The sequence below is a fragment of the Bubalus bubalis genome, chromosome 6 (assembly GCF_019923935.1).
Source record: "Bubalus bubalis isolate 160015118507 breed Murrah chromosome 6, NDDB_SH_1, whole genome shotgun sequence".
NCBI classification, from domain to species: Eukaryota; Metazoa; Chordata; class Mammalia; order Artiodactyla; family Bovidae; genus Bubalus; species Bubalus bubalis.
The window spans coordinates 31,002,349-31,025,611 of record NC_059162.1 but is presented as its reverse complement, the minus strand read 5'-3'; the positions used below and the strand labels follow the sequence as shown (position 1 = coordinate 31,025,611).

The 23,263-nt window shown below is 38.6% G+C and overlaps 3 protein-coding genes across 7 annotated transcripts in view; 1 reads left to right on the top strand and 2 right to left on the bottom strand.

Moving 5' to 3' along the window:
- The window catches only part of CTTNBP2NL (CTTNBP2 N-terminal like), a 52,135-nt gene that overhangs the window by 24,535 nt on the left and 4,337 nt on the right, over nucleotides 1-23,263 (top strand). For all 4 annotated transcript variants that reach the window (XM_006071501.4, XM_044944544.2, XM_006071502.4 and 1 more), the window contains 2 exons: nucleotides 18,463-18,693; nucleotides 21,942-22,049. In XM_006071501.4, coding sequence (XP_006071563.3) covers nucleotides 18,463-18,693; nucleotides 21,942-22,049 — 339 coding nt within the window. The remainder of the gene's footprint in view (nucleotides 1-18,462; nucleotides 18,694-21,941; nucleotides 22,050-23,263) is intronic.
- On the bottom strand, nucleotides 999-2,414 carry LOC102415411 (small kinetochore-associated protein-like). Its single transcript, XM_044944550.2, has one exon. It carries the CDS (start codon nucleotides 2,253-2,255, stop codon nucleotides 1,836-1,838), a length of 420 nt encoding a protein of 139 aa, XP_044800485.2. The 5' UTR covers nucleotides 2,256-2,414; the 3' UTR covers nucleotides 999-1,835.
- Nucleotides 14,196-23,263, bottom strand: part of ST7L (suppression of tumorigenicity 7 like) — a 144,073-nt gene continuing 135,005 nt past the window's right edge. Inside the window, exons 15-16 of one of the 2 annotated variants that reach the window (XM_006071496.4) lie at nucleotides 16,103-16,188; nucleotides 14,196-14,426 (exon numbers count right to left, since the gene is read on the bottom strand). In XM_006071496.4, coding sequence (XP_006071558.1) covers nucleotides 16,132-16,188 — 57 coding nt within the window. In that variant the 3' untranslated portion in view covers nucleotides 14,196-14,426; nucleotides 16,103-16,131. Of the gene's footprint in view, nucleotides 14,427-16,101; nucleotides 16,189-23,263 lie in introns of those variants that run through there. The other variant, XR_006551747.2, reaches the window with a different exon arrangement.

The window sequence follows — 23,263 nt, the reverse complement described above, 5'->3', positions numbered from 1 at the left end:
GAACGTTGTTCATGGGTCTTAGCATTTCCATATGAATTTTAGAATCAGCTAATTGCTAATCCATGAACATGATTTTTCTCTCCATTTACTCAGCAGTGCTTTATAGTCCTCATTGTATAGGTCTTTAATATCTTTTGTCAGTTTTATCACTATCTCATTGTTTTATGATTATTATAACTAGCATTGTTTTTAATGTTAATTTCTGATTGTTTACTGCTGTTACATAGACATGAAATTGATTTTGTATATTGATCCTTTATCCTGCAACCTTACTAATCTCATGTATTAGTTCTAATAGCTTTTTTATAAATTTCATTGGATTTTCTATAATCATGTTTGCAAATAAAGACAATTTTACTTCTTTTTTTCTAATCTGATTTCCATCTATTTATTGCCTTATTGTATTGGTTAGAACCTCCAGTACAAAGTTAAATAGAAGTAATATGATATCTTTGTTTTGTTTCTGAACTTAGGGAGAAAACAGTCTTTCATCATTAAATATGCTAGCTGTAGGCTTTCATAGATGTTCTTTATCAAGTTGAGGAAATGTCCTTCTGTTTCTAGTTTGCTGAGACTTAGAATAGATTTTGTCATGTGCTTTCTCTGTATCTGTTTTTTGGTTTTTTCGTTGGTTGGTTTTTAGACTAAAAGCTCCAACATGTATTGTTTCATAGATGTTACTATTAGACCTTCATCCCATTTATTAAGCCATTTCAGATAACTTCAAGTTCATAAATTTACAATGAGGTTATAGAGCCCAGGTTTCCCTGATTCCTCAGTTGGTCAAGAATCCACCTGCAATGCAGGAGACCCCAGTTCAATTCCTGGGTTGGGAAGGTCTGCTGGAGAAGGGATAGACTACCCACTCCAGTATTCTTGGGTTTCCGTTGTGGCTCAGCTGGTAAAGAATCCACCTGCAATGTGGGAGACCTGGGTTCAATCCCTGAGTTGGGAAGATCCCCTGGAGAAGGAAAAGGCTACCCACTCCAGTATTCTGGCCTGGAGAATTCCATGGATTGTATAGTCCATGGGGTCGCAAGAGACAGACATGACTGGGCGACTTTAACTTTGACTGTAGAATGCAGCCAGGATGAGACAGAATGTATTCCAAGTTTGGAGGGGCTGCACAGTTCCTCAGTGGTGTCCCCTGTGGAGGCCTGTCCTCCACTGTTTGCTCCTGCACATCTGAATGTGGCCTTTCTCCGGCTGTGGCCATTTCATCTCCTGATTCTAGTGCTCTGCCACTTTGCTGTCTAGAAGACTGATCCAAGCTTCCTGGCCCCATCTCTTCTTAGGCCTCAAATACATACTGTGAGGTTCAGGAGAGCTGGCCAGTTTGAAGGCTAAGAACATTGGCTTGAAGGAGGAACTGCCATGCCAGCATATACTGTCCTTAATCATACTGCAGAAACTGCTTTCATTCTGGGGATGGTGAGTCCTAAAAGATGATGGCCAAGAAGCAGATGTTCTAAGGGAATTACTCTGAAAGTTTATTCCAAGAGAGAGCCATGTGGCCACCTGCTTTTTATCATATTTCTAATAGCTGCTCCATTTCCTCAAGTGCTGTTGTAAAATCATTTATTTGACTGTTACATAAGGTCTGGTGCTCTTTGAACTGGGCGTCTTCTTTCATCTTCAGCCTTACCTTTAAGACCTGCAACTCTTCCCATCTGTTTTCTGGCTGTTTCGTTAAAAAGCTTCAGCTTATCTTGCAAAGTTTCTAACAGCAATGTAGAGTCCATGTGATCCGTAGTGGCGAGCCTAGGTATGTCTGATACCAGGGTCTCACTGCCTGGGTTGAGGCCCTTGCCCTCTAAAACTGCTCAACAGTTGTTCTAAAACTTCTCCATTAGCTCCACCTTCTGGGTCAGGTCCTTCAGTTCTCCCTGAGTTTCAGTCAACTTCTGGTGCAGCTGTTTGTTGATGGCCTTTAAGAGCTGGTTCTTATTCTCGAGCTCTTCCTCTGATTTCAGTTTACTGAGTGATTTGTGGCTCTTGCTGATGTTCCTCCTGGTGGCAGTGTCTGTAGCTTTCATCTGCCCATCCTCGCGTCTTGGTCTGATGATTTTTCTAACATCATGCTCCGAACCTCTTGAACGAGGTCTGGAAGCATCAACTTCTTTGGACTTAACAGGCAATAGGCTCTTAGAAGTGTCTTGAGTTTGTGTGTATGTGGGCAGGCCACTACTTAACACAGAGGAGGGCTGCAAGGTGTATGCCATCTTAACCATGCTGGCATTGTAACAAGGTGGCATGGCTGGGGCCCAGGTACCTGCTGCTTCCACCCACAGGCCTCATCCGAGAACTACTTCCCTGGTGGCTCAGACGGTAAAGCGTCTGCCTACAGTGCGGGAGACCTGGGTTTGATCTCTGGGTCAGGAAGATCCTCTGGACAAGGAAATGGCAACCCACTCCAGTATTCTCGCCTGGAAAATCCCATGGATGGAGGAGCGTAGTAGGCTGCAGTCCATGGGGTCGCAAAGAGTCGGACATGACTGAGCGACTTCATTTCACATTTTTTTTTTCCATGTCCTTGCTGTTTCTGAAATATTGTCTAAAAAAGAATTTCATCCCCTTTCTTACTGACTTTCTCTTAACAAGTAGATTGATGTGGAGTAGCTTTTTTAGCTTTGTCTTATGGCTTTTCTGGGCTTTGCTGATAACTCAGTCGGTCAAGAATCCACCTGCAATGCAGGAGACCCTGGTTCGATTTCTGGGTCAGGAAGATCCGCTGGAGAAGGGATAGGCTACCCACTCTAGTATTCTTGGGCTTCCCTTGTGGCTCAGCTGGTAAAGAATCCACCTGCAATGTGGGAAACCTGGGTTCGATCCCTGGGTTAGGAAGATCCTTTGGAGAAGGGAAAGGCTACCCACTCCAGTATTCTGGCCTGGAGAATTCCATGGGGTTACAAAGAGTCAGACATGACTGAGCAACTTTCACATGGCATCTTAGAAACTAGAATTCTCTAACTTCAAATTTTGTGCAGTAGAGTTTAGTAATCAAATTATTTTCCCCAATAGCAAAAGTTAATTTTAATTTAAAAATCAAATCATTAACATTTGCAAAAGAAAAACAAACCAAAAAAAAAAGCCCTTTGCTACTTTAATGAACTGCTGTCCTTTAAAGCAACTTTTATCCTTTGACTTTAATAATTTTAATAGTTTATTGGTTTCTTATGATATTTTTATCAAACAGGAAAAAACAGTATATACATTTTTTTACCTTCTGACAGAATATTATTACCTCTTTCCTAGGAGTAACAAAAGCAGTTTATCTATTTGAAAGAAATTTAATGATTATCTTTTTACATTAAATCATTTAAATTGCATTTTAATATGTCATATCACAGGAAATAGACATCAAAATGATACAAATGAACTTATTTACAAAATAGAAATATACTCATAGACATAGAAAACAAATTTATGCTTATCAAAGAGGAAGGAGGGAATGATAAATTGGGAATTGGGGATTATCAGATATACAATATTGTGTATGAAATAGATAAATAAAGAATAAACAAGGACCTAGTGTATAGCACTGGGAACTGTGTTCAGTATCTCATAATAACCTATCATGGAAAAGAATCTGAAAAAGCATATATATATATTTGTCATTGTCTGATATCAACTGTTTGCTATTTTCTAAGAAAGAAGTAAAAAAAAGATATAGCTTTTTAATCACATATCATCATTTATATTACACATTGTGGCATTTAGGATGTTTAAGCATAATGGTACCAGAAAAATAAGCACATTTACCATGTAACTGACATCTTCCAGTGGGCTGTTTTTCTTACATCTTTGAGGAAAGAAAGGCGGAATTCAGTTTGTAAAATGCTACCTATTTAGAGAAGACACAGTTGTCTAGTAGTTGGGGAAAGCTTCAGAGAAGATTACAGCAGTGGGGAATTTCACTGCATTTTTCAGCCTGAAACTAAAACAAATAAAAAAGGGAAACAGCTTATTCCTGTTGTTTTTACTTCCTCTTATTGTGTCTTCCTTGCATGCGTTAGCCTTGTGATTTGTGATTAATCAGAGGTTATTTCTAGTTGTCCCCATAAGGAGAAGAGAAAGAAAGATGAAGAGGTTGCTTCTAAAGTTAAAGCCTGTGGTCCATCATTTAGTATTTCAGTTCAGCCAGTTTAGGAATAATTTGAAAGACAGACGGAAACTATCTTGTGTATTTGCTGAAAATCCTTATGGAAAAGAAGTATGTATAGACTCAAGCTGAGAATTTTATTATATAGGAAACTATTACCTTAGAAAAGCACAGCAATAAATGTATTCCACAAAACCATTCTTGTGTGTGCACAAGGATGCTCATTGCAGTATTGTTTAATACAGTATTTGAAAAATATAGACAGCCTAAAATATCCATCAGTAAAAATACGGGTGCATAACTGATACATCCTCATTATGGAATATTATATAATCACATGTTTTTTAATGAGAAAGCAAAAGCTATGTATTTACTGTCTTCAAAAGCTCTTTAAGACACACTGAGTGAAAACAAGTTGCAGAACAGTTTCACAGAAAATAATATCTATGTAATTACACACACACACACCCTACACACACACACACACACACCCCCTACACACACATGTACATGCTTGAAAAATGTCTGGAAGGATGTCTATCATACTAAGAACCTTCAGAAAAGAAAGAGAAATTGGGTTATGTTTAGGAAGGACTTCAGCTTTATCTATTGAGTTAAAATTTTATGGGGAGAAGGCAATGGCAACCCACTCCAGTACTCTTGCCTGGAAAATCCCATGGACGGAAGAGCCTGGTAGGCTGCAGTCCATGGGGTCGCTAAGAGTCAGACATGACTGAGCGACTTCACTTTCACTTTCCACTTTCATGCATTGGGGAAGGAAATGGCAACCCACTCCAGTGTTCTTGCCTGGAGAATCCCAGGGACGGGGGAGCCTGGTAGGCTGCAGTCCGAGGGGTCGCACAGAGTCGGACACGACTGAAGCGACACAGCAACAGCAACAACAGCAAAATGTGTTGTCTGTTCAACAAAAGACTGAATTCATTGGTAGACATGAGTACGAGATTATTATTTAATTCAGAAGTCTCTTGTTGATTTGAAACTTCATAAACAGAACTTCTCGTATAAGTGTACGTAATAAATTTTTGTACAGTTAAAGCATGCTTTTTCCTGTTTTTCTTTGCACTTTATCTTGCTGCACTGCATGCCAAATATCTATTGATAGACCCTAGAAAGTTCTTCAGAAATATTTGTCATCTGAGAAAATAAGTTAAGGCCCTTTAAGTTTAACTTGAATGTATTCAAGCCTCAAAAAATAGGTTGCCACTTATTAATTCATATTTTTGAGAAAAGAAATTTACCTATAGTAATATAGTTTGCCAACTAAAAATTGCCACTCGCCATCTGGTTCTGCAAGAATGAAGTCACTAGCCACTGCAGTCACTGACCTTCAACACATCCTGAAAGGAGTTCAGGGCAGAGATCAGGCCTGAGGCACTCTGTGCCCTGGGAGAAACTGGCAAAACAGGACTTCAGGTAGATATTGTCAAGAGAAGGTTTTATGAGCCCAATTTCTTGCATCTTCTCATATGTAGAAAACCACTGAGATCATTAATGGAGACTTCTGCTCCTTATGACTAGCAGCAACCTCTGCCAAAATGTGAGCCTGATTGTGTTTTCCCATCGCCAGAATCATATATACAGGACCTTCCCTCTTACTCTTTGGGCACTCCCTCAGGGCTGTCTGGGAGGCTGTCTCCCAGTCTGCACCCAAGTAGAACTTAACTCACAACTTTCACACTGTGCATTTTTTTCAGCTGACAAGTTTCATAATTTCACTGTTGCTGATAATTTCCACTCAGTGACATTATTTACATCTCACCCCTGTACAAAGAAAGAACAATTTGTTCTTCAGACAGGAAATTATTGCTTTGTGTTTGTTTCCATATTTTTAGTCAAGGATACCAAATAATTAGGATATGCACCTTTGTTCACTGTGTATTCAACTAAAATATTTTAAAACCATACTGACATTTTACCTCCATATCCTCTCCTATCAAGTTGAGATCTGCATCCCCTAAGTGGTTAGTAATGGGAGTTTTGAGAGGATCAAGGAAGAGAGTACAGTACTTTTTTAAGGGTACAGCATTGCTTGTCTTTATTCATCTGTCTGGATATATTTACAAAAAATAATGTTTCCTACACTTTTCAACTAAGGACCCCTGTGGGCATCTATCTAAATTACACATGTCCTTTATCTTTTGGGATATATTTATTTATCCCCCATTTGGCTTTCACAAAATATTCATTATTCCTCCTTTAGTTACTTTCCAAATTGATAGCTCTGAGTTCTTTTCTGTTTAAAATCTTCCTTTCAGTCTCCTGTCCTTCCTCTCCCGACAGTATCTTTCATCCTAGAAATCATTAAAGGAAAAGAAAACTAAAACAAAGTCTTCCTAGATTTAGAATAGAACCAGTTTTTCTGTTCCTTATAGATTAAAATGGAGAAAGGGTCTAGGTTATCCCATTCTTGTCTTCAGTAACATTTAAAGTTTCCTAATGGTATCAACACTCTAAAATAAAAACAAAAAGGAAGGGCTTATGTATCTCCAAACAAAGATTTCCTGTTCTGATCCAGGCATACTCTAATCCCCTTCTGTGCACTTTTATCATGAAGATAAAAGTAGTCTTGGGTCAGAATCACTTGGAATTAATAGTTCAGTTCAGTTCAGTCGCTCAGTCGTGTCCGACTCTTTGCAACCCCATGAATCGCAGCACGCCAGGCCTCCCTGTCCATCACCAACTCCTGGAATTAACAGTAGCAGTGATCAACTTCCACATGCTTGGGTTCACCATATATTCAGTGCCTTACTGTAGTGATGAACATTACCAGTTCACATTTTATCATTAAACACCCCACAATGCACCAAGAGCCCACTTTTTACTTTTCATTCCTGGCTTCTTTACCCCTTTCCTCATCCTGTTCTTTAAAAAACAGTCCTTTTCTGACTGGAGTCCTAAGCCAGCTGGTTGAAACTGAGTAGTAACTAGCTACCTCCCTCCGCATAAGGCTTCAGTGACAACAGAAATTGCCACCTTCCTGTCCTCTGACTTGTGATACAGAGCTTGTTAGAATGCGTAATTAGCACTGTCCTTGCTTCTGTCTGCCTGCCCTGACATCTTGTTCTCGCTGAAGCATGGTTCGCAGACCATACTGGTCCCCTTTTTTCATTCCTCCCTGTCTCTGCACTCCCTTTGACCATCCTCTTACTCCTATTTACTTGATACACTTAATTGTGAACACTTCTCAGCCAAGCAAGAACCCCTTTCCCAAGGCCTTACATTTGTGCAGCTTGTTTCCTGTCATATTTCCCTGTAGTATCAGTCTGTGTTTTTAATTGAAGAATCTTGCTTCAAATCAGATTGATAGTTAAGACCTCTCCCACAGTTATACATCTTCAAATCCTTCCGCCTCAGAATCCCCCAACTAGAGAAAGAAGACACCCTTTCACAGCTTATTTATGAGCTCTTTTTTCAGTATTTTATCACTGAAGTTAGTTTCTACATTGTTAATACATAGTAAAAGAACCAGAGCACGTCTCTAATAAAGATGCTTTTAAAGTATCACACAGTTATAGTGTGCAGTCTGGGTGTCCTTATGTAATACTTTAGAGACAGTTTTTGGATAGTGTGACCTGCCCCCCAACCTCATGGTGTTTCCTGTGATTCATTAAATTGCTGATAGTCCCATTTATCTGCCAGAACCCACCCACTTCCAGGGTTGGCCTTTTCCTTCCTACTCCTTATGAGTGTAAGGTCTGAGTCTTAGAAAGTTCTGATCAAACAAATTGCACTTGGTGTTCCTTTAAACATTAATGGTATTGTTTAGAAAGCATTCAATAAGCAGAAACAGCTTGTTTATTTCTGCTGTCAGGCCTTCAACTTGTCTGGCAAATTTTAAGCTCTTGAAAGCAGGGGCTTAGTCAAATCTACATCCCCCTAACATCACCCACATCTCTTAGCATAAAAGTACCCAGCAAACATTAAGCATTCAGTGTAAGGATTCAAAGCATGTGCCTGTGAACCAACCATATGTCCAGAAAATTTTCTCAGATTTCTCCAATGCCATTTTTGATTGTCTAACCCTAGTAACACAGACTTTTTTTTCCCACATTTTGTATATTTGATATTAGGTGAAACTTCTCCTGCTTTGTAAGCTTTTATAACATTAATCAATTTAAAACAGTAATGCTGATTCCTTATCATTTCTTTTAGAATTTGCATATTTATTATAGCTTAAACTGCTTAAAATTATAGATTTAGGAGTTACACTTCTTACGTTCTTCTTTCCATTCTAGTGTTTTTCAGACTTTTTTGACAGGGACACCTAGTCAAAAATAGACTTTGCATCATGACCCAAGGGATATACCAACACACACACTTGCCCTCACACACACACCTCTATATTCTTATGCCAAAAGAAAAGTTTCTTGAAATAGTGCTCATAATGAATGTTCAGTGCTCTGCGATGTTTTCAGTTCTGTTCCAGTTCATTTTTAAGCTGCTGATCATGACCTACTAAATTGAAATTCATTCCTATGATGGACTGGGGAATATCTTTATGTGTATTACTCTTTCAGTTAACATACACAGTACTTACTGTGTTCCATTCACTATTCTTCTCCACTATTTACCTGGCTTTGTAGCCTTGGGAAAGTCGCATATTAATGGTCAGTTTCTTCTACAAAGTAGAGATACAGTGCTGTCTACTGCAGAGGAAGGCCGTTAGGGTGAGACGAGCTGTGTAAAGCTCTGAGCGCGCTGCTCGGCAGGTAATAAGCTCTCCAGTGTGAGCACCTCTCTTGTTTCTGCTGTTGTTATTGCTATTAAAATTACTTTGGTTTGAACTTCCCATGTTTCTGAAACACTATATATTATATACAACTTAATTTTCCCTTTAATTCTCGTTATATATATTTATATTTTTAAACTAGAGGTATATTTTAGCTCTAGTGAAATGCATCGATGTTAAGTGTTGAGTTCAGTAAGTTTTGACAAATTCCACTCCGTTTGACCTATACTCCTATCAAGACATAAACATTCTAATCACACCAAAAAGTTATTATATGCCCCTCCCTGGTCATTTGTCCTCCCTATACCCAGATGTAACCACTGTTCTGATTTTCTTCACTGTAGATTAGTTTTGCCATTAGAACAGTCACACAGAATGTGTTCTTTTTGTCTGGCACTTTTTTTTGTTTGATATAATGATTTTCAGGTTCGTTAGTATCATTGTATGTATTAGTAATTTGTTCCTTTTTAGTTCTGAATGGTATTTCTTTTTGGGGGTTGTTGGGGGTCTTTGTTGCCGCACATGGGTTGTGGGGGGAGAGGGGGCTGTTCATTGCAGAGCACGGGCTCTGAGCGCGTGGGCTGCAGTAGTTGAGCACACAGGCTCAGTAGTTGTGGTGCATGACTTAGTTGCTCTGCAGCCTGTGGGATCTTCCCAGACCAGGGATCAAACCCATGTCCCCTGCATTGCCAGGCAGGTTTTTATCCTCTGTGCCACAAGGGAGGTCCCTGAATAGTTTTCCATTGTATGAATGCATCACATTTTATTTTTTATCTATTCTACTAGTGATTGATATTTGTTTACAGTTTAGGGCTATTATGAATGAAGCTACTCTGGATAACTGTGTATATGTCTTTGTGAATATATGTTTTCATTTCTTTTAGACAAATACTTAGAAGTGGAATTGGAGGTAGGCATTTTCTAACTTTATGAGAAACTTTCAGGTTAATTTCCAAAATAATTATACCATTTATACTCCCACCAGCAATGTGTGAGTATTCTAGTTACTCCATACCTTTCCAGCATTTAATGTTGTTGGTCTTTAATTTTAGCCTTTCTAATGGCTGTATCAGAGAAGGCAATGGCACCCCACTCCAGTACTCTTGCCTGGGAAATCCCATGGACGGAGGAGCCTGGTGGGCTGCAGTCAATGGGGTCTCTAAGAGTCGGACACGACTGAGCGACTTCACTTTCACTTTTCACTTTCATACATTGGAGAAGGAAATGGCAACCCACTCCAGTGTTCTTGCCTGAAGAATCCCAGGGATGGGGGAGCCTGGTGGGCTGCCATCTCTGGTGTTGCACAGAGTCAGACTTAACTGAAGTGACTTAGCAGCAGCAATGGCTGTATGCTGCTGCTGCTGCTAAGTCGCTTCAGTCATCTCCGACTCTGTGCGACCCCATAGACGGCAGCCCACCAGGCTCCTCCGTCTCTGGGATTCTCCAAGCAAGAATACTGGAGTGGGTTGCTATTTCCTTCTCCAGTGCATGAAAGTGAAGTCGCTCAGTGGTGTCTAACTCCTAGCGACCCCATGGACTGCAGCCTACCAGGCTCCTCCATCCATGGCATTTTCCAGGCAAGAGTACTGGAGTGGGTTGCCATGGCTGTATAGTACTATCTTATTGTTTTAATTTACATCTCCCTGATCACTAATGAGTTGAGCATGTTTTTGTGTGCTTTTTGCCCATTTATATTTTATTTTTAGGTCTGTAATCCATTCCTGCTTTGTATGGTATTAGGTAGGTGTTGACTCTCATTATATTTTAAGAGATATATGGTTCCCTAAATAAAAGAGATTAAGCTCTAATACAGCATTAAAAATTATACTTTCAAATCCTTAATTTATATTTAGACCATTAATTTGTTCAGGTCTTATAGAATTCCTTACACATTTTCTTCCCCACTTGAAAAAGTTGTTTCTGTAGACCCAGTCCAGAATGTGTATGTAACTTGTTTCAATCATATACATAGTCTATAATAATAAAACAGAACAAAGACAAAAAACTCAACACACTTATTTCAATTTCGTTAGTTTCTCAGGACTCTCTGGAATTTGAATGTTGAAGCAGCTACATTATTCTGTTTACCCATATTCTTATTCTATCAATAAGTAGTCTACTAGCTAGAAGTATTATATTTGTAGTTATTTGTACTAAACTTACCATTTTTAGTCTTCAAAAGAATTTATTACACTGGAGTCAGATAATAATATGATCCTCTGAACTTATGTAAATAATTGCTTTTGTAAATATCTGTGGATGCTTTTGTAAATATCTTCCAAGGAGAATCTTTTTTTTTTTACCAGCATGATGAACGTTTTATTAAAAAGACAAGGGGAATCTTTGAAGCTCGTTCTACTTCAAAGACAGTTTGCTAAATATATAGATCAGTGTTACCTTAAGTGATTATACTCAATAAATTCTAGATTTTCAGTTCAGTTGCTCAGTCATGTCCGACTCTTTGCAACCCCATGAACTGCAGCATGCCAGGCCTCCCTGTCCATCACCAGCTCCCGGAGTTTACCCAAACTCATGTCCATTGAGTTGGCGATGCCATCCAACCATCTCATCCTCTGCCTTCCCCTTCTCCTGCCCTCAATCTTACCCAGCATCAGGGTCTTTTCAGCCCTTTTCATCAGGTGGCCAAAGTATTGGAGTCTCAGCTTCAACATCAGTCCTTCCAATGAACACCCAGGACTTATCTCCTTTAGGATGGACTGGTTGGATCTCCTTGCAGCCCAAGGGACTCTCAAGAGTCTTCTCCAACACCACAGTTCAAAAGCATCAATTCTTCTGTGCTCAGCTTTCTTATAGTCCAACTCTCACATCCATACATGACCACTGGAAAAACCACAGCCTTGACTAGATGGACCTTTGTTGACAAAGTAATGTCTCTGCTTTTGAATATGCTGTCTAGGTTGGTCATAACTTTTCTTCCAAGGAGTAAGCGTCTTTTAATTTCATGGCTGCAATCACCATCTGCAGTGATTTTGGAGCCCCAAAAAATAAAGTCAGCCACTGTTTCCCCATCTATTTCCCATGCAGAGATGGGACCAGAGGCCATGATCTTCGTTTTCTGAATGTTGAGCTTTAAGCCAACCTTTCACTCTCCTCTTTCACTTTCATCAAGAGGCTCTTTAGTTCTTCCTCACTTTCTGCCATAAGGGTGGTGTTATCTGCATATCTGAGGTTATTGATATTTCTCCTGGCAATCTTGATTCCAGCTTGTGCTTCTTCCAGCCCAGCATGTCTCATGATGTACTCTGCATATAAGTTAAATAAGCAAGGTGACAATATACAGCCTTGACGTACTCCTTTTCCTATTTGGAACTAGTCTAGATTTTGCTAACAGCAAAAAAAAAATATTGACCTCACTAAAATGATGAGAGTACAGAGAGGCTAAGACATCAAGAAAGAGGCTAGAAAATAAACATCTATTATATGCTTTAGGCCTAAGGCAAAATATAGAATGTAGGAAGAGAGATGTATGATAAGTGCTTTTTCCTTCAAATAACTTAAAATCTAGCGAGGATGAAATAAAAAGACAGGAAAGTGAGAAATGTTTATAACAACGCAAGAGATAAATACCAATTGACCACATTATATAATATGTCAAATACTAGTTCAAGATTGATTGCTAAGTAAATAGAATGTTATTGATTATCCAGGTTCCTGATATATTTTTAGTGATGTGTTACTTCTGAGTTATCTGGGATTGGTAAATTTTGTTTTGCTTTTAATGAAGATTTCCTAGCCTGATCCAGTTTTACAGAATCGTAAGTCTGTGGAGTTGAGTTTAAGTCATTGACTCTAAAATAAAGGAAAATCTGTATTCTAAACTTAGCTATTGAAAAAATTAATTCATATTTATTGTACTTACTTTGTGTCAAGTACAAGAGGAAGCATTTTTACATTATTCATTTAATTTTTATAACTATAGGTATATTGTTACCCTCATTCTACAGAAGAGGGATCTGAGGCACAGAGAAGTTAAGGTCGTTGCTAAAGGTAACACAGAAAGTAATAGTGACAGGACTCTAGAGCCCAAAAGTATTAAAGAAAACAAACACATAGAAATCCAGATTTGAGAAGACAGCATTTATAGTTAAGTGGAAGGAGTATTCAGTTTTCGATAATACATTAGAAATTTTTTTAAGTGATGAAAATTTTCTCCTTGTTCCCATGATAAATCTTGTGCCATATTCTAAATATTAAAGCATAATTCCAATGAGGTTAAATCCTTTTTTATCAATATTGTCCAACAGTAAAATCCAGTTTTCCTTCAGAAAGTAGAAAGGAACTTCCAGAACAAAGGGTATACTTATAATATCATTATCGTCTTTATCCAGAACGGTTGCTTTATTTCCAGTTGCTCAGACAGCTCTTTATAGTTTATTAGGGATTCCAGATTATAAATGATTTAAGATTAATAGAATCAAACTGTGTGTGAAAAGAATTCTTTTTTACATGCTTTTGGTAACATTAACAAAAACCATTGTGGAATCATCTTGTTTGTCTTTCTGATCCTTAGCACAGATAGTTAAAGGCATAACGTATATATTGCTGATTACTTTTATAAGTATCACTTCAGAATTGGTGGTAAATGGCAAAGATGCATATCCTAATACAGTTATGATATCAACCTGAGTCTTGAAAATAAAACCTTCTATTTGAATATAAGCCCTCAATTAAATAAATGGGCCATAATTCTTCCACCTTTACGTTTGGGACCACTTCTTATGTTGGTGATTATTATCCAAAGAATAAAGAGATTGATTTCGTATTTTAAGATTGAAATATATATAATTTGTAGTATTATTTATGTACTATTAACTATTATTTATGTACATACATACATATTATACATAAATAATTATGTAGCATAATAAATTATTATAGAGAGAAGGTAACTTCTTCATATTTCTTTTTGTAGTTTATCATAGCAAAGCTGAAATTTTTGAAAAGCAAGCATGGCATATCCAAGGATATTATGTGGTTTTATTTTAAGTTTTCAGTAGTGGCATGTTTCATTCAGCCTATAACAGTAAAAATAAATGAGTAATAGATGACTAGTATGATTTGTCTGCTGTAGTAATATCCTCTGGAGAAGGCAATGGCACCCCACTCCCGTACTCTTGCCTGGAAAATCCCATGGACGGAGGAGCCTGAAGGGCTGCAGTCCATGGGGTTGCTGAGGGTCGGACACAACTGAGCGACTTTGCTTTCACTTTTCACTTTCATGCATTGGATAAGGAAATGGCAACCCACTCCAGTGCTCTTGCCTGGAGAATCCCAGGGATGGGGGAGCCTGGTGGGCTGCCGTCTATGGGGTCGCACAGAGTCGGACACGACTGAAGCAACTTAGCAGCAGCAGCAGCAGCAGTAATATCCTCTATTATTGAATCTGTCTGATCAGCCAATTACTTTATTGTTATCTGGAATTAAAGATCATTGTGTTTTCTGACAATGTAGGAATTTGTGTTCAGTTAAAATACATTTTCACTTTAGTGAAAGTGAAAATAATGAAATTGCAAGCAGTTGACTGGTTTTAGCAGAACTCCTGATGTCTTCCCCCTAAAAATGAAATCCAGATCATTTTAAAGTTCTTATAAAATATCTGAGATATCATTAAAATATTAAGCTCAGCCTTGACAGTTTTTAGAATAGGTATTTAAGTCTAAATTTTGACCTGAAATGTGAATGGTAGTGGTAGCATGTCTAGTCATTCACCTTGATAGCCAGATTCGAAGATGGCCCTCAATGAATGATCCCACTCCTGATAGTCACACCATTATGTAGTCCCCACTGGCCACATTTACCAGGGTTGGTCTGTGTGATTGCTAGAACACATCAGAAATGCTGGTGAGTCACTTCTGAGATGAGGTTATAAGACAGGGGGACTTCATCTTGATGTGCCTGTGTCTATCTGTCTCTGGCTCTCTCACATCACTTGCTTTGTGGGAAGCCAGCACATGCTTGGAGACAAGGCCTAACCCAGCAACCCACCTTGGAAGTGGATCCTACTTGTGCCTTCAGATGCCTGCAGTCCTGGCCAACAGCTTGACTGCAACCTCATGAGACACCAAGCCAGAACCACCCAGCTCAGCCCTCAAGCCCTCCAAGATTCCTGACCCTCAGAAACTGTATGAGATTAAAAACGGTCCACTAAACATTTAAATTGGGGGTAATTTGTTAAATAGGAATAAATAACCATGTAAAGTGAAGTGAAGTCGCTCAGTCATGTCTGACTCTGCAGCTCTATGGACTGTACCCTGCCAGGCTTCTCCATCCATGGGATTTTTCAGGATGAATGCTGGAGTGGGTTGCCATTTCCTTCTCCAGGGATCGATCCCAGGTCTCCCGCAATGCAGGCAGACTCGTTACCATTCTGAGCCACCAAGGAAGCCCAAATAACCATACAAGGAGATCAGCCCTGGGTGTTCTTTGGAAGGAATGATGCTAAAGCTGAAACTCCAGTACTTTGGCCACCTCATGCGAAGAGTTGACTCACTGGAAAAGACTCTGATGCTGGGAGGGATTGGGGGCAGGAGGAGAAGGGGACGACAGAGGATGAGATGGCTGGATGGCATCACTGACTCGATGGACGTGAGTCTGGGTAAATTCCGGGAGTTGGTGATGGACAGGGAGGCCTGGCGTGCTGCGATTCATGAGGTTGCAAAGAGTTGGACACGACTGAGCGACTGAACTGAACTGAACTGACTTCCACTAAAGCTCTTCTTTCATTTATTAAATCTTAACATCTGTTTTTGTTTATTTTTGTTGTTATTATTTAGGTTGTTAAGTGTGTAACCCATCTAATTCACCTGACTGATGCATTAAGTTGGTTGGAAAATACTATATTCCATCTCATTTTCCAATCCACTGTTTGGTATAAGAAATACAGAATTCACTTTTCCCGTATTCGGGCCCTTATTAGAATATACTTAAGAGAATTGTTTCACGATAAGGAACCTTTTTTTGATTATTTCACAGATTCTTTTCACTTATATTGAAGCTAACAATTTTATATAACTTGTAATTACTATGCAAGTGATTATGGAATTACAGTGAAGTACTTCAAGAGAAAACAGACAGCTTGACAACTATTCTCAGAGAAGTCTGAGATCTCACCACAGAAGCTCCACATCCATTACTTGTAACTCTGTGATGCTTATTAATTCTACAGGATAATAACGGTGTGGGTTTTAAAAAGTCATATTTTTAAGGGTGAGTTAACTATGTACTCAAACCTGAGAGGAGCTTCTCAGCAGATCTGATATCAATCTTGAATTGTACTCCTAGCTCTGCTCTCCCATACCACTTTCTCCATGGTGTTCTGAAAAGGAAAAGGTCATAAAAATATTCAGGTTCACTTTTTCCTTTTTGCCCTACTAAACCAATTTCAGTACCAAGAATCGTTTCTTTTCCATAGCTAATCTTACAGAAATAGTAATCATGAATAAAAGATGTGACAGAAAAGTGGGATTTCAACTCCTTAAAGAGTTTTTTCTCTCTCTTGCTTCCTTTGTCTGTTTTGCTAAATAAGGATTTGCCATAGGAGTTAATAGCTACAGATAGATACTTCCATTGAATCCTGGGTTATCAGTCTCATGTTTTTATACCTGAACTTAAAGAAACAGACGTTCTTCATGAAAACATTGATGAGTTATATTTGTTTGACATGAATGCTCTTATATACGTAATTAAAATTGGCTTTTTTGTCTACTCTTGCCATGATTTTTTAAAAATAATAGGACTTCCCTGGCCAGTCCAGTGGTTAAGACTCCCAACTCCCAATGCAGGGGGCGTGGGTTCAATCCTGGTCAGGGAACTAAGATCCAGCATGCTGCAAGGTGCAACCAAAATGATGATGATGATGATAAGTAGTCAGTTTTGGAATTGGTCTTGTCTTTCTCCATCCTAAATAGACTTGATGTTGAAATTTTTGAAATTTTACTGAGAATTTTCTTTTTAATTTGAACCTCAAAATACAATTCTGTCTTTTAATTTACATGCTCACGTGCACACATACATACTTATAATAATAAGATTAGGGGGTTAGTTAACAGTAACTTACAGCAACAAATGGATTTCAGATTTCTAGTATACAGATATTATCCAAATACTCCAATAACATCATTGCTTAAGATGGTTGAAGTCAAACCAGAAGTAAAACCCAGGGCTTCTAACTCTGCTTTGAGCATTTGCAAACCAATACCGACACAAATTTGTATCACAAGGCTAATTCCTGAGTTCTGAACTTTGACAGTCTCTAATGAAGAAGGAGGCTTACATGTTCAGCACTGAAACCTGTTTCTGTGTCAAAGAAACCCATGTTTGCTTTATTTTCTTGAGGGTTTTTGCTCTGTTTTTTAAGCATGGTAATTGAATTGTGTATTTTGCTTTTCAAATGGGTTCCCATTTGTGGGTAGTGGTAGTAAAAATATATATATAGCTTCTGATAAAGTAATTTTTTAAATTGAGAAATGACAGTAGTTTTTGTAACTAGATTTCATTTGAAAGCTTATACAGTACTTTGCTGTGACTTTTATGGAAGTTTCCTCAACCCTCTATGAACAATTCATTTTTTTTTTTTTTTGTAAAATGTCTTAGGAAACATTTAAATATCTGTTTATGTGATTGTTAATGTCCTTTGTTCACCTGCACGTAATATATGATGCTCAAATGAAATAGTACTTCATATTTTTCCTAGCAGAGACGAGAGGGTAGCCTAAATCTCCTTCGACTGCCTTCCTGATCATTTGACCTGACTTGGTGCCCAGGCCCAAAGCCCTAGGCCAGACTCCAAGCACCATTCCACATTCCCTGCTCAAGCTCCACAAGCCTTGAAGGGGACAGAATGGAGATGAAAGATAGCAGCTGAACGGAGGCTGGAAGAGGGGGTAGAGGGATTCTGTCTGCACCCCTAGTGCTGAGAGCCTCCACCCTCTTGACCTATCAGCAGTTGAGTGAAGTTTTATGTGGAGAAATCACAACCAGTCCTTGATTATAATGTAGAATTATTTTTAGCATCCTTTACTTATCTATGGCCACCTTGTTAGGTCTCTAAATCTGTAAACTCATAAAGATATTATGTTTACCATATTTTAGAAATGCAAATGCCATAACTCAGCAAGGAAAGATAAGATATACCCGTTGGTAATATAAGCATTCATAAGCTGAGGCAGTAAGCATGGCAGTTCAGGTCACAGACTTTAGAGCCAGGCTGCCTGGGTTTAAATCCCAATTCTGACAGCTTGCTAGCCGAGTGACCTGAAGCTAGTCACTTGACCTCTGCATAGTAATTTACTCATCTGCAAAATGGAAATGATAGCACTACTTTAAAAGTCAAAGTAAAACTTAAGTAAGGTAATCTGAATCTAAACACTTGGATCAGCGTCTAACATGTAATTAGCACTGTATAAGTATTTGTTCTCGTTAGTATGCTGTGTCCCTATTCTGATGCTGTATCTATACTTAGATGGCCCATCTGATTTGTAGTCCACAGGTTACTTCATACCAACACCACCACCTTTGATGTCTAACTGCTAGCAAATCCCCTCTTCAGTAATATTTGAAAGTAAAATGCTTATTTTTCCTTCTTTCCCAGGCCCAACACAGAGATACTTTCATTGAAGAACGCTATGGAAAATACAACATCAGTGATCCTTTAATGGCACTCCAGAGAGACTTTGAAACCCTAAAAGAGAAGAATGATGGCGAGAAGCAGCCAGTGTGCACGAACCCGCTCTCAATTCTTAAGGTGGTGATGAAACAGTGCAAGAACATGCAGGAGCGCATGCTGTCGCAGCTGGCTGCTGCTGAGAGCCGGCACCGCAAGGTGGGTGACCGGCTGACGCGAGCCCGCAGGCTCCTGTGACAGCTTTCTAAATAGTGCCTGATACTTTTCTGTCAGCTGCCAGGTCTCATGGTAGTTCTACTGGGAGGTCTCACAGGTGTCCAAAAAAATAAATTAGCTTGCCTAGGAGCCAGGAGATAGAAAATGCAGGTTATTCCAAATGTTAAATTTAGGGAGTATGTCAGACACATTATTTTAGATGACATTCCTTCTTGATATGACACTCCAAAACACTTGGTATGTTTTTCAACTCTTGATCACCCAAACTTTGGCAACAAACTGGGGCTTGACCAAGCCTTGTAGCTGAACAGAGTGTTCTCTATTTGCTTACTTAAGTGATAAATAAAAAGATTAATAGGTATTTGGGTATTTGGGGAATGCTGTATCAGAGAGAGAGAGAATTTACCTGACTGTAAACATACAAGCCAATAGATTATTTTTATTTATTTTTGGTTTTGAGTTTCATTGCATTTTACCTCTCATGAAACCATAAACAGTCCCCAGGTTGTTTACCTTAAAGCTGTTCTCTATTAGGAATGTGTTTGTGTGTGTGTCTGTCTGTCTGTCTCCAGGTCTTACAGCATCTAAGATAGGACCTGTGCTTTGCTCTACCTCATCTCATTGGAATTCTTCTAGTGCTTGTGATTTCACTCCCCAACTTGTCATTTATAGCTCACATTTGGCCTGGAAAAGATGCTTGGCTAGAATATGCATTTTTAAGAACTGTTGGTTTAGATTTATATCAACAAGGTGGGGGGACATTAGTGCATTTAGTAGGAAGTGTTTTATTCAGAAAAAATTGGGTTAGCAGCTGCAATTTGATAGATCTTCGTTTACTTTATGGTTACCTGCTTTAGAGAGCCATCTGCTTAAAGTGCATCTGACAAAGTGCTTAAGGTCTTAGGTCTTGCCCACAATTTTTCTTTCCCTTCACAGAGTCCAAACAAAAAGCCAGAATGGGAGTTCTTAACCACGAATAGGTCTCAGATGTTCCATGACCCCCCAGAAAATACAATGAATGCCAAAATTTATGCGTTTTATAGAAAATGAATTTTGTTTTCCTATCCTTATTAGAATTCTCAGAGTTCTCCAAGACCCAGAAAAGTTTAACTTCTGGTTTAGACTGAAGTAATCTGAAGACATTTATGCTCCAATTTAAAAGATGTCAATGAGTTAGGGTTAGTTGCCTAAATTTGGGGGCTTTTACATAATATTATAAGAAAATCTACACAACATCTTTATTTAATAGGCCAGCCTGTTTTCCACTTCATACATAAAGTAACTGAGTGGCACTAAAGGGCTGGCTGGCTATCATGCCTGTTGAAATAGTGTTGGGATAATCTATGGTCCTAGGTGACTGGGGAGAAGAAGAGTTAAAAAGTTCAAGATTTCCTAATACTATATTTCAGTGTAAGATAGCATTAAATGTTTTAAATCACTGCCTATCTATTCTTAAGTGTTTTATCAAAGTAGAACATTGACTTCATTAGACATCACATAGTAGCTAGAGGCTTATAATTAGCGTGCATATAGTCCCAGTTTTCCTGAGAGAATTCCAGTTTAAGCCTGGTGCCTTGGCAGAGTTGTTAACAATACCTACTTTGGCTCTTAGACATATTAGTGATTTAAACAGTGAATTACATGGTTACTCTGCTTATTATGAAAAGTAGGGTTCCCTAGTCTACCTCTTCCCATTCCCTCTCCTCCTCAATATTAGAGACAACCACTTTTCTTTTAATGTTTTATTTTGTTAGCTAACTTCCATATATTTTTTCCATATTTCTAACTAATATATTGCTCTTTCACTTTATCAATTTTAGACACTTATATTTACTTCCTTTTATTATAGATGTGGATTTTGTTAGCACCCCACTTCCCTTTCTTCTTCACCCTGCCATCTTCCCAAAATAAAAATAATCCCCTTTCCTCAGCTTTATTCTCTGTCATATCTGTTATTACCAAATCTGGAGGCTGTCACATTCTGTCTCTTCAGAGTATAAACATCTGGTATATTCCTGGGCAGTAGATGCCTGGCTGGGCATTCTGTGTACAGGAATCAGGTTGAAGGGACAGATAACTCTTGAAAATACATACCTGGAACTAGTTCCCTTGTCTTCCATCCTGCACCTTACCTCTTCTCTGCAGTATCTGCCACCTGCAGATACACCTATGTCTTTGGGGTACTACAGGGCAAAACAGCTTCCTCCCTCATACCAAGTAGCTACCATCCCTCCAGCCTCTTTCTTCAGAATATTAAAAATTTGTCTGCCAAAGTCTCTCTTTTTAGGGTTGTTTTTTTTCTTTTCATCCCATTTCTGTAATTTTAGAAGCCTCTGTGGAGAGAAGCCAAAATCTTTTTTTAACCAGAAGGAAATACACCAGAATGTTTTCATTTTTGTATTTAAAGAGGAGTCCCAGAAAGTCTTCTTTCCCATTCATAACAGTTGTTAGTGAAGACAAACAATGAGAAACGGCCATGGGGATGACAGTGCGCTGACGTCGGGAGGTCCGGGCCAACCCGCCTCTGAATCATGAGCAGAAGCTACGAAGAAATCCAGAATTATTGGAATATTACGCAGTTGCAGGCAGGATTATGTGGGGAAGTGCCCCTTTAAACCCGTACTCTTCCTTAAAGTTGGGCTTAATTGCTTGGCACCAGGGTAAGTGGTATGGGTTAATTAAAAGGCCTTATGAAAAATCTCCACTTCAGATCGCAATAATTAAGCCTTCTCGTATGCAGGATGAAGTCTAGAGAATCTTTGTACTTCTTATCTAACTGTATACAAGATGTATATATTAATTAAGCAAGGCACAGTTAGGATGTCACCTATTTGAAATGTTTAATTTCAGGCTTCACTCTGGTACCTCCAGTGATTTGAGCATCACAGGGAAAGCCTCAGCTTTCAGCTTTCCATGAATCTGCCTTACTTCACCTGTCCCCTAATCCCAACAAACTTATTAATTCTCTGAAACCTTTTCAGTCCCTACAGCTAATGAGTTCTTTTCTGTTTACATGCCACTTTGTGTGAGGTAAAGTACATATTGTATTTTTTCTAGAACATATCTTTCACCCTTCTAGACAGTGTGCTCTTTGATGGCCCTGACTAGGATTTACTTACTTATTTATCTATGAAATGTGATTTTGGATGCTTAGACAGGCACTTACTGTTAAATTGTATTCTAAGTGTGACTCCCTATATTTGGAAATGATTTTTTTTAATTCCTTAAAGGTAATCCTAGACCTTGAAGAAGAAAGGCAAAGGCATGCACAGGACACAGCTGAAGGCGATGATGTCACCTACATGCTGGAGAAGGAGCGAGAGCGGCTGACTCAACAGGTAATTAAGGTGGAAGGGCTCAGAGCAGCATTTGCCTAAAGTAGCATTTCCGGAAGATTATTCTGCAGGGTATAAATTGGTGTTACTCAAAAAAAAAGGGCTTTGTGGTCAGATAACTCTGGGGATTACTGTATTAAACAAAGTTAAAGAGGCTTCCCTGATGACTCAGATGGTAAAGAACCTGCCTGCTGTGCAGGAGACCTGGGTTTGATCCCAGGTGTTCACGTTTGATCCAGTGTTCGTGCCTGGAGAATCCCATGCACAGGCTACAATCCATGGAGTCATAAAGAGTCAGACATGACTGAGCGACTAACACACAAAGAGGTTTCTAACTTCCAATTGTTTAGACTTTGTAGTATGCCAAAGCATGCTGTGAGTCTTCAAGATTAATACAGGGTAATCTGTGTTTAGCAAATCTATGTTTTCATAAAATCTGTTAACATAGATCATTCACTATGGACCATCGTTCCATAGAGCACACTTTGGGCAACACTAACTTTGAACTCTCAAAACTTTTTTTGACTTAGGACTCCTAGTAAAAAATACATTTTACATCACAAATACATACACATATATACATATGCTTGAAACAAAAATCTCATGAAATCATACATAACCCTTACTACTTATAATACACATTAATATTTTCACTTCTGTTTCATTTGTTCAAATTCTTAATGGCTCACTAAATGGTTTCCCGATCCATTCATGGGTCTCAGAGTTTGAAAAACACTGACTAATAGGGTTCCTTGCACCCTTTCCCTCTCATTTTGTTCTTTAAGTAGGGTTGGGATGATGATTAAAGCCAATGGCATTTGTGTAGAAGAATGATTCATATGCAGCTACTTATGTTTGTTTGTTTTTAAGACCAGAAAGAATTATTACTGAAGCTTTAAAGGTTTTGTTTTCATCAGCATTCATCACAAAATCCAGTTTATGTGGCTTTCTGCTTTCTGTTTTGATTGGTTCTAATCCTCTGAACTTTCCATAGACCTAGAACACAATGACAATTCAGATTCCCACTAATAACCCTGAGACAGTAAGAACTAGAAGTGCCTCCTAAATCATCAAAGCAAGATTAAGTCGTCATGTGTACATTTTTATGTTAGGTGTTGTAATACTTAAGAAATATTTAATGTAAGCACATGGCATGTAACAGTTGTCAGCGTCTCTTTGTTTCCTTACTCTAATCCAGATGTGTGGTGGCATTCTTT

Excerpts from the sequence above, each read along its gene's own strand:
- LOC102415411 (XM_044944550.2), bottom strand. The coding sequence starts at position 2,255 with ATGCCACCTTGTTACAATGCCAGCATGGTTAAGATGGCATACACCTTG.